General features: G+C 41.9%; 1 protein-coding gene across 1 annotated transcript in view; it reads left to right on the top strand.

The window, feature by feature from the left end:
• RAB21 (RAB21, member RAS oncogene family) overlaps positions 1–15,449 on the top strand; it is a 32,834-nt gene extending 17,385 nt beyond the window's left edge. The window contains exons 2-7 of the mRNA XM_068276672.1: positions 360–419; positions 5,620–5,727; positions 9,996–10,059; positions 12,273–12,327; positions 12,444–12,532; positions 14,628–15,449. Of these exons, the coding sequence (XP_068132773.1) occupies positions 360–419; positions 5,620–5,727; positions 9,996–10,059; positions 12,273–12,327; positions 12,444–12,532; positions 14,628–14,764 (513 nt within the window). The 3' untranslated portion in view covers positions 14,765–15,449. The remainder of the gene's footprint in view (positions 1–359; positions 420–5,619; positions 5,728–9,995; positions 10,060–12,272; positions 12,328–12,443; positions 12,533–14,627) is intronic.
• The last annotated feature ends 729 nt before the right edge of the window (positions 15,450–16,178 follow it).

The raw sequence follows: 16,178 nt of genomic DNA, 5'->3' as shown, positions 1-16,178 counted from the left end.
TCAAAATGACCTGTGAATAGGACGTTGGGCCCCTTAGCGCACCTAGGCTGCAAAAAAGTGTCACACATGTGGTATCGCCGTACTCGGGAGAAGTAGTATAATGTGTTTTGGGGTGTATTTTTACACATACCCATGCTGGGTGGGAGAAATCTCTCTGTAAATGGACAATTGTGTGTGTAAAAAAAAAAAAAAAAAAAAAAAAAAAAATCAAACAATTGTCATTTACAGAGATATTTCTCCCACCCAGCATGGGTGTGTGTGTGTATACATTTATAATGTAATGCTATAATGGAATGCTCAATCTTGGCTAATACTACCTCCTTCCTTTTTTTTTTTTTTTTTTTTTTTTTTTTTTTCAGGCATCCTTTCTTACAAAGAAGCTGAACATTGGTGGAAAGAGAGTGAATCTTGCAATCTGGGTATGAATTTAATTTAGTCATTATTTTTTTTTTTCTTTATTTTGCTAAGGGGCTGCCATGTTTGTTTCTTTTTCATCAATACCAGTTGTCTGCCAGCCCTGCTGGTCTAGTTGGCTGCAGTAGTGTCTGAAATACACCAGAAACAAGCATGCAGCTAATCTTGTCAGATCTGACAATGTCAGAAACGCCTGATCTGCATATGCTTGTTCAGGGTCTATGGCTGAAAGTATTAGAGGTAGAGGATCAGCAGGACAGCCAGGCAACTGGTATTGTTTAAAAGGAAATAAATTCACGTTGGGTCCACTTTAAGAGGAACCTGCAGTGAGAGGAACACAGATGCTGCCATCTTCATTCTCTAAGTCATATCAGTCGCTTAGGTTCTGTGCTGTCCTCCAATGCTTTAACCTCTTGAGGACTGCAGGCAGGGCTAACCCCCCCGCCCCCCCCCCCCCCCAGTGACCGGGCCATTTTTAGTAAAATTGGCCACTGCAGCTTTAAGGCCAAGCTGCAGGGCCGCACAACACAGCACACAAGCGATTTCCCCCCCCCCCCTTTCTCCCCACCAACAGAGCTCTCTGTTGGTGCGGTCTGATCACTCCCCCCATGTTTGTTATATTTATTTATTTTTTTTAATAAACATTGTTCGTGTTTTTTTTTGTTTTTTTTTCTCTCCCCCCCCCCCCCCCCCCGTCTCCTTAAAACTCTTCCCTCCCTCCCTCCCCACAGCCGGCCAATTACGGCGATCGGCTGTCATAGACTTCTGCCTATGAGAGCCGTTCGCTCTCTTGTCCCCCAGGGGGACAGCCGTGTCACACGGCTGTCACCAGTGCAGCGCTGCTGCTGATCGCAGCGCTGCTGCTGATCGCAGCGCTGCACAGTGTAAATAGACGGCGAATAAGCCTGCAGAGCCAATGTTTTCACTCAGATCTGACTCCACTGGCTGCATGCTTGTTGTGACTCAAAAACAACCAGAGATTAAGGCTCAGCATGACAGCCAGGCAACTGGCATTGTTAGAGAATGAAGATGGCAGCATCCATATTCGTATTACTTCAGGTTCCCTATAACCAGAACAAGGGTAGGATCATCATCAGTAACTAAATAAATGCACTAATCGCCCATCCTAGTGATGGTAAATATCTCACATTTCGGTAAAAATCTGATAGCTTTGTACTGCCTATAAGGCCACTGGGACACTGGTCACTCCATGCATACAGTGGGATGCGAAGGTTTAAAGGGGTTCTTCCGCGAATGAGGAAAAAAAATCAAAATGGTTTATGCATAATCTATTAAAAATCCTTCTAAAATAGTGTGAAAAGTTTTTTTTAAAAAATGAATGGTTTCACCAATACAACATGTAATGTATACAGTGACGGCTGAGGTGACTGTGAGGCTAATCCATTTGTTAGGGGTGGTTTTTTTGTTACTGTCATTTCACAAGCTGCTCCCTACCTAGTTTTCATTGCTGTAATGCAGGGCTATGATGAAGTGCTGTGCAATGGCAGTTACAGCTGAATAACGGCTGTGCTGCTCTGTAGTTTCTGCTTGTACTTCCTTACAGAGCTGACCCCCCTCCCCCCCCTCTCTGTACTGTACTGTACTGAACTGTAGCTCAGGCAGCTAACTTGCCGTGCAATGGATAGGAAGTCCTCTGCACAGACGCTGAAGTCTGGTTGCCCGGCAACGAGGTAAACACGTGATTTGCTCCGAAGAGCTGCCCGACCTCTGCCTACAGGGAGAGGCGGGGGGAGGGGGGTCAGCTCTGTGAGGAAGTACAAGCAGAAACTACAGAGCAGCACAGCCGTTATTTTAATAGCTGTAACTGCCATTGCACAGCACTTCATCATAGCCCTGCATTACAGCAATGAAAACTAGGTAGGGAGCAGCTTATGAAGTGAAAGTAACAAAAAAAACACCCCTAACAAATGGATTAGCCTCACAGTCCCGTCAGCCGTCACTGTATACATTACATGTTGTATTGGTGAAACCATTCATTTTTTTGAAAAAATTTTCACACTATTTTAGAAGGATTTTTAATAGAACATGCATAAACCATTTTGATTTTTTTTCCTCATTCGCGGAAGAACCCCTTTAAGCAACCTTAACTGTCATTTTCCAGTATAAATAGTTGGTTGTTACCATAAAAAAGGTCAGTTAAATATATGAGACACAGTGATATTTGAGAAGTGAAATGAAGTTTATTGGATTTACAGAAAGTATGCAATAATTGTTTAAACAAAATTAGGCAGGTGCATAAATTTGGGCACCACAAAAAAGAAATGAAATCAATATTTAGTAGATCCTCCTTTTGTAGAAATTACAGCTTCTTAACGCTTCCTGTAGGTTCCAATGAGAGTCTGGATTCTAGTTGAAGGTATTTTGGACCATTCCTCTTTACAAAACCTCTGTAGTTCATTCAGGTTTGATGGCTTCTGAGCATGGACAGCTCCTTTTAACTCACACCACAGGTTTTCAATTATATTCAGGTCTGGGTACTGAGATGTCCATTCCAGAACGTTGTACTTGTTCCTCGGCATGAATGCCTTAGTGGATTTTAAGCAGTGTTTAGGGTCGTTGTCTTGTTGAAAGATCCAGCTTTGCCATGGATTCCTGGACATTGATCTCCAGAATCTGCTGATACTGAGTGGAATCCATGCGTCCCTCAACTTAGACAAGATTCACAGTCCCTGCACTGGCCACACATTCCCACAGCCTGCTGGAACCACCCCCATATTTTACTGTAGGTAGCAGGAGTTTTTCTTGGTATACTGTGTTTTTCCTCCATGCGTAACGCCCCCTGTTGTCCCCAAATAACCCCATTTTAGTTTCAGCAGTCCACAGCACCTTATTCCAAAATGAAGCTGGCTTTTCCAAATGTGCTTTAGCATACTTCAAGTGGCTCTGTTTGTGCTGTGGGCGGAAAAAAGGCTTCCTCTGCATACAGCATCTCCTGGTGTAAAGTGTGCCGAATGGTTGAACGATGCAAAGTGACTTAATCTGCAGCAAGATGATGTTGTAAGTCTTTGGTGCTGGTCTGTGGGTTGACTGACTGTTCTTACCATTCGTCGCTTCTGTTTATCCGAGATTTCTCTTGGTCTGCCATTTCGAGCTTTAACTTGAACTGAGCCCGTGGTGTCCCATTTCCTCAATATCTTTAACTAGGGGAAACAGACAGCTGAAATCTCTTGAGGAAACTTTCTGTATCCTTCCCCTAAACCATGATGGTGAACAACCTTTGTCTTCAGGTCATTTGAGTTGTTTTGAGACCCCCGTGTTGCTACTCTTCAGTGAAATTTAAAAGAAGGAAACTTACAATTGAGCCCCTTAAAGACTTTCATATATTTGGATTCACCTGTATATGTAGGTCAGGGGTCACTGAGCTTACCAAGCCAATTTGAGTTCCAATAATTAGTTCTAAAGGTTTTGGAATCTATAAAATAACAGTGCCCAAATGTATGCACCCACCTAATTTTAAGCGAATTTCACACCAGGACGTTGCGTTAGAGGGGGCGCTAAGGTCGCATAACGTCCCCCTAACAACGCCTGGTGGTGCTGGATCTGGACGTCAGAGTGAGCCGCGTTGTGCAGCTCACTCTGGCGTCAGTGATGCCGTGATGCGCACTCTTGTGCTCATGCGGCATCACGTGGTCCCGCCGGCCAATCGCCGCACAGAGCGGCTGCTCCAGGAAATAAACACTGCACGTCATAACGTGCAGTGCATATTAATTAGCCATGTGCCTGGCCGCTCTCCGCTCCTCCCCAACATTACTGAGCATGTGCAAGCAGTCTAGTACTGCATGCAGTACGTTGTCTTGTGACGCAGCGTTACAATGTAACGCAACGTCCGCACTGTGAACAGCCCCATTGATTTTTCATTACTGTGCGGTGGGCTGCGTTACAGGCTGCTTTAACGTGCGCCTGTAACGTCCCACTGTGAAACCAGCCTTATTCAAACCATTATTGCGCACTTTCAGTAAATGCAATAAACTTCATTTCACTTCTCATATCACTGTGTGTCTCCTATATAATATATTTAACTGACATTTTTTTTATCGTAACAACCAAAGTTTTATTCAGGAAAATCATGACCATTAACGTTGCCCAAACTTTCGCATCCCACTGTGTATAGTAGAACACAGTTCGTCAGCATACCAGTTGTATTGAAATGCAACGCACTTTCTCCTTTTTTTTTTTTTTTTTTTTTTTGTGGCGATAGTTTTACTGCTGGCATTTTGGACCATGGTGATGTCACTTTTGGGGTGGGGTTATGGGGATTAGGTCTGCAATGTCTTTGTATGATTGTATGTGTATCACACAGCTTCAAAAAGGGGGATCCTGTGAGAAACCCTGAAACAATTGTCGGTCTTATGTGGATTACTGCACAATAAGTGCATTGCATTTGAATACAACTGGTGTGCTGACAAACTGTGTTCTACTACCCATGTCTGAATGATAAACTGGTTTAAGAGTCCTAGAGTGCCCTAGGTTTAATAGATTTTCAGTAGTTTTATCAAATCTAATGTCTAAGCCAGGCATGGGCAAACTTGGCCCTCCCGTTCTTAAGGAACTACAAGTCCCACAATGCATTGCAGGAGTCTGACAGCCAGTCATGACTCATAAAGGCAAATGCATTGTGGGACTTGTAGTTCCATAACCGCTGGAGGGCCGAGTTTGCCCATGCCTGTAAGCTGTTAATAGCATCTAACAGAGTACAGCCAGTTTAACAAGGACATGCATTAAATCACACCTGACCCAAGGCAAAGCTACCCAATGTAAGCAGAGGTATGTTCATGCTGGCTCCTCCGTACCTTTGTGCTGTTGTTGATGTTCAAAATAAAGGCAATAATGTGGAGAAATAAGATACATTGTACATAAATGTTTTTTATTAAATGAAAGCTGCTGTTAGTTTCCAGATAACCCTGGTAATATCTCCCATTAGACAGTGATGCGCGTAGTATTTATGAGTTTAGGGCTTGCTGTGAATGGTACAAAGTAAAACACAGGCTAGAAGGTCCTGTGATGCTGAATTTCATAATTCATTCAGTTTTTCTGTGAAATGTCTGACTCTTATTTCCTTGAATGCTGCAGGATATGACTCAGGAATGTCTGTATTACTAATGGTCTCCTTTAGTCAACATTTTTAATACTTTCTTCCTTCTGTAGGAAATAACAGAATGTATTTGTACTCTTTATGTCGTACAGGACACCGCAGGGCAAGAGCGATTCCATGCACTGGGCCCCATCTACTACAGAGACTCTAATGGAGCTATATTAGTGTATGATATTACAGATGAGGACTCCTTCCAAAAGGTAACACTGTTTAATCACACTTGCAAATCACTAAATGGAAGAGCCTGGGTGGTATTTAATTTTTATTTTTTTTTGATCGTGATAAAATATTTGAGTAGTTTACACAGTGATCATGGTGTTTTTGTACTGTAACATGGTATACTCCAGGATTTCCAGCGGTCATAAATTATCTGCAGACTATAGTCTGGTATACATTTATAATCAGTAGTGCAATAATGTTAAAAAATGGTTAGAAAGTGTACAGAAATGCGTAAAGGAAAAATGCGTACAAGAAAGTTTGGCAGCCCATAAAAGTAGATAGAAAATCAGTAAATTTACCGATATTCTACTCTTACACTGCAAATGACCATAGTAAAATATTAATAACAATATTTTATTACAGCTAAACACAACCCTGTTTTCACACTGAACCCTCCCTTTACCAATGCCGAACCTTAACCTTCCCCATGGCTAAGCCTTAAAGTTGATCCGAGATGAAAAACTAACAAGTAACTTGTCTATATATCTTATCTAAAGTTTAGATGGTTTACACAACATATCTAGCTGCAAACAGCCTAAAAAGTCTGATTATTTATTCCTGTGATACAATGAGGGCAGCCATGTTCTGTTTGTCACATTGTCACAGGCTGAGGGCTGGAGATGCTATCAGCTTGCCTGTGTGTAAATTCAGTCCCCTCTTCTCCCCCCCCCCCCTCCTCCCTTCTGCCTCTGAAATCAATGGCTAGTAAACTCCTCCTCCTGCCCAGACTGAGCTCCCATTAGGGAATTAGAGTATTAAAACAAAACAAAAGTATTTGGCTTGAGGAATGCCCTATAAACTATATGAAAGGAACACAATTATGCAATGAGTAAACGTTTATCTCTGATCCACTTTAAAAGGAACCAGAGGTGTGAGACCTATAGAAGCTGCCATATTAATTTCCTTTTGAACATTAAACAATCCCAGCTGCCTGGCAATCCTGCTGATCTTTCTGGCCAGTAGGGTATAAATCACACACCTGAAACAAGCATGCTTAAAGAGAATCTGTGCTGTAAAATTCTTACAATAAAACGCATACCATTCTATTCATTATGTTCTCCTGGGTCCCTCTGTGCTGTTTCTGCCACTCCCTGCTGCAATCCTGGCTTGTAATTGCCAGTTTTATGCAGTGTTTACAAACAAGACATAGCAAGTGATAGGCTGAGAGTAGCTCAGTGTGTGTCATATAGTGTGCAGGGGTCCTGGAGAGGGTGTGTATAGCTTCTGTCCAATCACAAGCAGCAAAACACATTCCAGCCTGACTGCCTGAGCCCGACAGGAGAGAAGATTGGATCACATAACAGAGATAACACAGCCACTGTGCAACTAGGAAAGGCTGCAGTAAGACAGAGCACATTCGGAACATATCGGAACTTCTAGGATAGAAGAAATAAGGCTCTAAATTTTGTTACAGAGTCTCTTTAAAGTATGAGGCAGATGGTCAGCAGGACAGCCAGGTAATATGCATTCATTTAAGGTAATAAACAAGTCAGCCTCCATATCCCTCTTACCTCAGGTTTCCTTTAAAGAGAAACTCCGACCAAGAATTTAACTTTATCCCAATCAGTAGCTGATACCCCCTTTTACATGAGAAATATAATGATTTTCACAAACAGACCATCAGGGGGCGCTGTATGACTGATTGTGCTGAAACCCCTCCCACAAGAGGCTCTGGTACCATACGGTACTCTGGGCAAACTGCCACAATGTAACAATGTTCACAGACAGGAAATGGCTGTTTACAGCTGTCTGCAAGGCCAGAACAGCTAGAAACAGCTAAATAACCTGCCCACAGTAAAAATGTCACCATGTAATACATGTCAGAATGTGAATCTGGGAGAGGAAAGATTTTACAATGAGCAAACACTGCCTAAAGCATTTATACATAATTATGGTAAAAATGAAGCACTTTTTTTATTACATTATTTTCACTGGAGTTCCTCTTTAACCACTAGCCACACAGTTGCAAGCATTCAGTGCATCAAGCCCATCTAGGGATTAGAAGCACATATCCCAATGTCATTTCCTGGGACATCCTATGTTATCTTTAAGATCCGTTCAGATATTTCTGTTTCCATTTGTGTCCACAGTTCTGTAATGCACTACTTTTCCGGACACCAGACGTGTCATAGATGGCAAATGTAATCCCTTGCTGTCTGACACAATGGATACTAAAAGTTAGTGGACAGACTCAGTGGATTGTACATCCGATCTGCTGTGACCATCCACATTACCAATGCTGTGTAATGTGGTGTTGGCCTTATTTAGTGAATAGCGTCTGTTACCATTCGCAAGTATAGACCTTGGATTCTGCCTTCTCTAGAGGAAAACTTTTCAAACAGGAATGCTGACTAAATACACAGAAGTCCAGCTTTACATTCCTACTGCACTAAAGTCCCTAGCATATCAGACCTTCCTGTTTACAACAGCTTGGACCTCTTACAAATGACAGAACTTTTATCTGCTTTCTGCAAACACTTGGCTGATAAGAAGGCTCCCCTCTGACTATCAGATTACTTAAGATAAAAATGTAATCACAGTGCAGAGAGTGAACATTGGAAGATTTTTTTTTTATAAGCTCCAGAGCAAAGTTCTGTACAAAATGACAACACCCATCTGGATAGCAGATAACTTATGGGAAAGAAGTTAATTGTGGAAATTTACTTTAGAAACCTATCAGTCAAGCCTGCATACATGTTTACGAGGACCGCTGCCTATAATGAATGGGACTTGGTCCATTGGGCAACAGTTTGGGGTTGAGCTCTGCACAGATGTGCAGTTGGCCTGCTGGTGTTCTGTTGCTATGGAGGGGTGCTGATAGTGCAGTGTACAGTGGAGCAGGTGGGATGAGTTAAAAAAGAATTCCCTGACCCGAGCCAATCAGTTGGAAGGTTATTACCATTTAAACTCTGGTACAAGCCATGTAACTGGTTTTATTGTAGTTCAAACTTTAAGAAGGCAGGTTGCACAAACCTGTGTACCAGCCTGGGACAGTGTACATGCTAGTTCCGTTATAAAATTATCATGCAGATATGGTGGATGTTTACCTGTAGGAATGTGTGGTTGGATATAAAAAGGGATGCTTGGGTTGAAATGCCCATCCTGCATTGAGCAGACTGGGAAATGCATATCTTGGGGACTTCAACCATGGGCAGATGTCACAAGGTAACCAGTGATTTCACAGATTCTCTGCTAGCTCAGGTTGAAGAACTCTGGGTTCTCCCCACCAAATTGGAGAAGCAGACACTGAAAGATCACCAACCCATCAGGCTGACCTCAACGCGTGTGTAGGCTTGTGCAAGCAGCCACGGCAGGCACAATACGCTCCCGGTAATGTGAGCGCGTTCTCAGGGAGGCACACGCAGAAGATGCCGACCCATCGGAGGTTGGCAATCATTCAGTGGCTGCCAGTGGGACCCAGGAGACGACCGGAGCTGCGGCAAGGGACACTAATTACTTTTAAGGGCTGGTAGAAGCTCCAGGTAAGTAAAGCTCTATTTACTTTGTTCACCTCGGCAATCCTTTTCAAGTGGACCCAAACCAATCTTTTTTATTTTTTTATTTTTTTTTATTCAAAATATTTAGTTGCACCACTCTTGACACATATGATAAATACACACTCCAAGCCTATGAGCATTTCAATGCATGCTTTTCACCCTTCTCTTTTCATAACTAGGGTTATACAGGTGGCAGCCATTATTTCTGAGCTTAGTAGGAGGTTTTAGATCATGGGTGTGTTTGTCATCAGCTACCCTCCCTTACAGGGGCGTCCTCTATGTGAAATCTCACACAAGCTGAGATCACCTCCCCTGTGACATCATCAGTAGCAGCCTGTGTTTTTGTTTATCTCCTCCACCAGCCTGCCGAATTCTGTCCCGGCAATATGAAAGGAAGGGAGGGGTTCCTCCAATAAATGTAAAATATTTTATATTTGTCATGCAGCTGAAAAAAGGCTTCTATTTATTATAATTTATAAAATAGATTTTGTTTTTGAAATCTTGTATTTTTAATTTGGGTCCACTTTATTAATGCCTTAGGCAGGAATCAAGCGTGTGCACGGTAGCACCCCCCCCCCCCCCTTCCCCAATGTTGCCCAGCAGCTGCTAAATTAATTTAAAAGATAGTTTCACAGTGTCCAGTTACAGAATGACTTGTTAGTAAAGATGTTATGTGGACTTTTACTGATTATTTTATTGCCTTTCACATTGTTTTTCAGCATTAAGATTAACTGCAATGTATTCTCCTTTAGGTAAAAAACTGGGTGAAGGAACTCAGAAAAATGTTGGGAAATGAAATCTGTTTATGTATAGTAGGTATGTAACGTTTAATATTTCCAGTCAATTTATAGTATATTTTATGTATATTTGATCTGGAAGCCAGCCAAAGTGGCTTAGAAAAATGTTTTTACAGCATCAAATTGAGGGACATGATTTACATTTATGGATGTTTGAGCAGCAACTCTTTTTGGCAGCTATTTTAAAACCCATCATTCCATATGGGCACACTTCTTTTTGGCCAGGGGTGCCCACACTCACACTTTTTCGGCTCATGAGCTACTTTAAAATTCGCAAAGGCCAGGTGATCTACCAACGTTTCAAATACTAAGCTTAGCCCCCCCCCCCCCCCATGCCTGCAGTATAGGTAAGCTAGGTATATGTGCCTGCAGTATAGGTAAGCTAGGTATATGTGCCTGCAGTATAGGTTAGCTAGGTATATGTGCCTGCAGTATAGGTTAGCTAGGTATATGTGCCTGCAGTATAGGTTAGCTAGGTATATGTGCCTGCAGTATAGGTTAGCTAGGTATATGTGCCTGCAGTATAGGTTAGCTAGGTATATGTGCCTGCAGTATAGGTTAGCTAGGTATATGTGCCTGCAGTATAGGTTAGCTAGGTATATGTGCCTGCAGTATAGGTTAGCTAGGTATATGTGCCTGCAGTATAGGTTAGCTAGGTATATGTGCCTGCAGTATAGGTTAGCTAGGTATATGTGCCTGCAGTATAGGTTAGCTAGGTATATGTGCCTGCAGTATAGGTTAGCTAGGTATATGTGCCTGCAGTATAGGATAGCTAGGTATATGTGCCTGCAGTATAGGTTAGCTAGGTATATGTGCCTGCAGTATAGGTAAGCTAGGTATATGTGCCTGCAGTATAGGTTAGCTAGGTATATGTGCCTGCAGTATAGGTAAGCTAGGTATATGTGCCTGCAGTATAGGTAAGCTAGGTATATGTGCCTGCAGTATAGGTTAGCTAGGTATATGTGCCTGCAGTATAGGTTAGCTAGGTATATGTGCCTGCAGTATAGGTTAGCTAGGTATATGTGCCTGCAGTATAGGTTAGCTAGGTATATGTGCCTGCAGTATAGGTTAGCTAGGTATATGTGCCTGCAGTATAGGTTAGCTAGGTATATGTGCCTGCAGTATAGGTTAGCTAGGTATATGTGCCTGCAGTATAGGTTAGCTAGGTATATGTGCCTGCAGTATAGGTTAGCTAGGTACATGTGCCGTATAGGAGGTAGTAGATGGCTACCTCATTCCGGCGGCTGAGGGTCCAAGAGCGCTCTGGCAGGCTAAGGGGCAGCGTGCTTATAACATGCCCACTGGCGGCTGAGGGTCCAGGAGCTTTGACAGAACTTTTCTAGGGGGGGCAGCAGCACAACAAAGGGCATCTGGAAGGACATCAAAAGACCTGAAAGACTATGGGAGACTGGAAGAAACCCAGGTAAGTAAACATTCCTTTTTTTTTTTTTTTTTTTTTTCCCAGTTCAGGAGTGCGTTAATCATCTGTTTACACTTCTGCTGACTCAGAAGTAAATGGGAATCTCTGGGGTCTGAAGGTACACTGCCATACGCTGGCAGATTGATCTGGTAAACATCTGCCAGGTTGCCAATTGTGACAGGTGATCTCTGAACTGTGCAGCGAAGAGCAGTGCAATTTCTTTGTTGAGAATGTTAAATGTCCAGTGAAGTGGACTAAACCTCCCATCAGAATAGATATTTGAAACCAACGCAGGGAAGCTGCATGAACTACTGGTACTGTTAGTACTTTTTCACTGATTTATTGGCTATCTCCTAGTTCAGTCTCCCAGTTTGTGACCAGCTTCAGGTGATTATCACTTTACCCGGATGAGTACCACGTGTGGAGTGCAGCAGCTCTGTTTGATTGGTTTAGCTAATGGTTGTTTGTATGGAATAAGTCTTGTACCAGAGGTTTCTTACTGAAGGCAAATGTTTGTCTAATGTGAGTAGGGCAGATTGTGCCTGTATGTACTACCACCCTCCAGTGTCTTGGCTTACATACGGTACCTGTACTATATGCAGAGCAAAGTCTCTTACTCACTCACTCACTCTCACTCTCACCTTCGAAATAAAGTAAAAAAATTGCACACAGAATTTTATACTAACATAGCAAGAGGAGGTATCTCAGATTTTATAACTAAACACTGTAAAACCTAAGGCTATGTATTATATTAACGAACATAAGGACGTCTTGTGAGCTTGACCTAATATTTTTCTTCTTCTTCGAAACAGGTAACAAAGTAGACTTGGAAAAAGAGAGGCATGTCTCTATTCAAGAAGCAGAAGCGTATGTTTGTTTTCTTTCCCCCCTTCTCTTTTGACTTGTATAGTTTTTGTTTGTTTTTTATTCTGTTTCCTGATGAAGCATTCTGAACCTGAATTCTGTTTTTGTTTTTCTTTCAGTTACGCAGAATCTGTTGGTGCAAAGCACTACCACACGTCAGCGAAGCAGAATAAGGGAATTGAGGAATTATTCCTTGACCTTTGTAAAAGTAGGTATTGGCGTTTGTTTTCTCATATCTTTCTTTCAAGAGTACACATTCTGCGTACGTGGTAGCAGACTGAGGTAGTACACCTGAAGCAGGTGAATAGGTGCAGGTGTCAATGGGTGATGCCGGTATTTCTGGAGGGAGTTTTTCGTGACGAGGGTGCAGATATCTGTGGAGATTGTGGTGCAGGTGGTAGGTTAGTGTTAGGCATTGATAGAGGGAGGGTTAATGTAAGAAGATGATTAGGTGATAGTAGAATATCTGTAATTATTACCAATAATTTAATGTTGGAATTAGACACTGCCCATAGCAAAATATCAGTAATTTTACTGATATTCTATCAGCGAATTTCCCTAGCGCCCAAATTACTGTGGATGTGGCTGTCACTGATGGTATGCATTGTACCTCATTTGAGTGAATATTGAGTTGTTTAATAGATTCAGTGGTTTTTTTTTTATAATTAAACCTCTATTAAAATTGTGTGCCTAGCTTTACTGTACACAGCAAAGCAACATGAAGAAGCCTTTTATGCCCAGTACACATGCTGCAATTTACCTGTTACATTGATGGGAAATTTCCCATCGTTAATTTCCGATATGCCCAAGAAAGAGATCAATTTTGTACAGTACTGATCTCAAAATCAAGCCTTTTCTCAATGGGAAACAGATTGGACGAGTTGGAATTTAGTGAACGATGGGACATTTCCTGTTGATTTATAACACTGGAAAATTGCAGTGTGTGTACCTTAGGCATAATTTACACACAGCTGAAAGGAGGAAAGCGCTCTCCCTCACACTCTCTCTCCTTCCCTCCCCATTTCTTTCTCTTATTTTTTTTCTTTTTTCTCTTCTTTTTTTTCTTTCTTTCTCTCTGCAATGCTTATTTCCTTATTCTGTGCTCTCCCATAGCTAAGGGATGTGTGACCTCTTTCACTGCCAAATGCCTATATTAAACTTGGGAACTAGGACAGTGCTGCTGCTGCTTGGCCTCAGTAGTTAAAGTTCCTTAGACTAAGCTTATGTGGCACAGGCGTGCCTAGTGTTAATCTAAGAGCGCTAGAGCTGCCAGAAGCTCTAGCTAGCACCTAAGTTTATGCCTGGCAATATTTTGCCACGCATCAGTTTGTTGGACTTGCAGACATGTCAATGCCCTGGCAGGAATAAGAAGCGCAAACACTGGTCCATATGACAGCCTGGCGGCCCCAGATCTCTCACTCGCTGGGGCTCCCAAACCACCATGCGACACCTAGAGGGAAGTGTGGGCAAGCCCTGGGCCTCTCACCTCCAGGTAACTCACCCCACCACCTCTAAACTGAATGCCAACTGCAACAAACACAATTGCTAACTTCCAGCTAGAGCAATATCCTGCCTCTATCTGGCCAGCAGACGCCAGTCAGCCAATCAGGTGTACTGTCATACACCCTTTGTCTGCTGTACCAAATGTAGCAGGAATTATATAAATTAGCATTTAGGTGGGAGGCTTCGGTTGGATGCAATCGTGAATTGCATCGTTTACAGGGACGCCCCGTGTAGGAACATTTCCCACACGGTCCCCTCCCTAACCACTCACCTGTCAACCGCATCCTAGAAGCTGCAAAAAAGAAATTTAAAATCAAACACTGGTCCACATGACAGCCCTGGGGCCCCCCACGATTGTGCCTACACGGGGCGTCCCTGTAAACGATGCAATTCACGATTGCATCCAACCGAAGCCTCCCACCTGAATGCTAATTTATGTAATTCCTGCTACATTTGGTACAGCAGACAAAGGGTGTATGACAGTACACCTGATTGGCTGACTGGCGTCTGCTGGCCAGATAGAGGCAGGATATTGCTCTAGCTGGAGGAATAAGAAGCCCCAAACTGGGCATAGATTTCAATTGCGTGTCCTGAACTGGTTTAAACAAAGAATGGAACTTTTTGATAACTGCCGTCTAGCCAGTTAGAAAGGACAGTGCATGAATTGTGTCACTGTCTTATGCGCCCTGGGGATTTTTTTCCCCTCCTAGAAATAGTAATTTGTTCAATTATTTTGTGTTGTGCTATATCTTATAGATTTATGTGACGTTAAAGGCTGATTTACATTTTCATTTCTTCAGGAATGATTGAAACCGCACAAGTAGATGAACGGGCCAAAGGCAATGGCCCCAGCCAATCAGGAGGTGCGAGGAGAGGAGTACAGATTGTAGATGATGAGCCACAGGCACAGAGTGCTGGAGGATGTTGTTCCGGATAAATGTATGAACTGTGTGGATACTTGTCCTTTCAGGAAGATTGCCATATTCCAAGTCACATGTTCTTTTACCATTGGAGTAACAGAATTTAACAGTATTTAAGTGATAACAGAATCAGAGACCAAGCTCTATACTAGTGGAATCCGTGACCAGAGAATTGGCATTTTCTACAGCTGTTAACCGAGCAATTACCAATGGCCTTTTTACATATGTTTTTCTTTAATGAAGAATAATATGCATGTAGAAAAGACCTACTTAAAGCTTCATTTATATTCTTTTTAAACCTGATCTTTATTTAATAACTTATGTACATTGTTAGAATGGTATGCACTTTGCTGCCCTTTGTACTTTGTGGAAAACTAATTGTACTCTAAAATGCATTTTTGTTTCGGCAGATACCAGTCATTCTATTTTTGCAGGGTTTGCACATGTTCTAAATGTTCATGGTTTCTATCAGATAATCTGATAAATGTGCTCTGTGCATTACTTGTTAAATATTTTATCTGGTTTCCCATGTGCAAGAAAAAAAAAGTACTAGATTGTTGTGAGTGTGGATTTTCAGTTGACAGGTTTGCTTTCATACTGTTCTACAGCTGACCTGTTTATGTCGCCACTAACACCTCTTACTTGTCTGTATAACGTGTTCTGATTTGTTGTGATTGCATAAATATACTTTTCACTCTTTAATTTTTTTTTTTTATTATTGCATCACTAATTGGCAAGCCTAACCTGGTGCAGAATATTGACCATACGGTTGGAAGCGCATAACACCCAAAGTTTAGGAACCAGCACTTGTTGTTTGGTACTTATTAACCTCTCTTTACTTGTAACTGTTATTATTCGTTATAGAATAAATCATTAGTAGCTAATATTGCTTTTTGGGGGGTTTTGGAATTGAAGTAAGTTTGTTTTTCCATATAATTTCAACAGGCAGTTGGCTGTATGTGACTTACAGCCCTAAGCTTGTAAAACTCCACAGGAGATTGAAGGGCTCAGAAGTCAGCCATTTCGAGACTGTTAATGAAGGTCCTGACATAGATTGGAGGAAAAATGCTTTTGTCAAGTGTCACGGTGCCAACTCTGAAGCCAAAAGATTAGCATGGCGGGCAGACTATTCTTGGAACAAAATCTACAATAATAGCATTACTGTAATGTTTTTCAGTATAACTCTGCTTTTTAAGGGATCTGCCAAGATATTTACCTGGAAGCTATTGCTCATGTTGAGTTGTTAATGTTGCTTTTGTTACTAACTTTGAATAAGCAAGTTTCTGACTCTCTCTCTAGTAGGGATGGTGAAAGAGATGTTAACTCCATCGTTAAACCAAAATTATATGCAACATGAAAATGGATTGATCAAATGCCACCCCTGCAGCATACCATTGGTGGTTTTTTTTTTTTTTTTTTTTTTTTTAAACT

The sequence above is a fragment of the Hyperolius riggenbachi genome, chromosome 3 (genome assembly GCF_040937935.1).
Source record: "Hyperolius riggenbachi isolate aHypRig1 chromosome 3, aHypRig1.pri, whole genome shotgun sequence".
In the NCBI taxonomy this organism is placed as follows: Eukaryota; Metazoa; Chordata; class Amphibia; order Anura; family Hyperoliidae; genus Hyperolius; species Hyperolius riggenbachi.
Note: the sequence above shows the minus strand (reverse complement) of the source record. Positions and strands in the feature narration are given on the sequence as shown.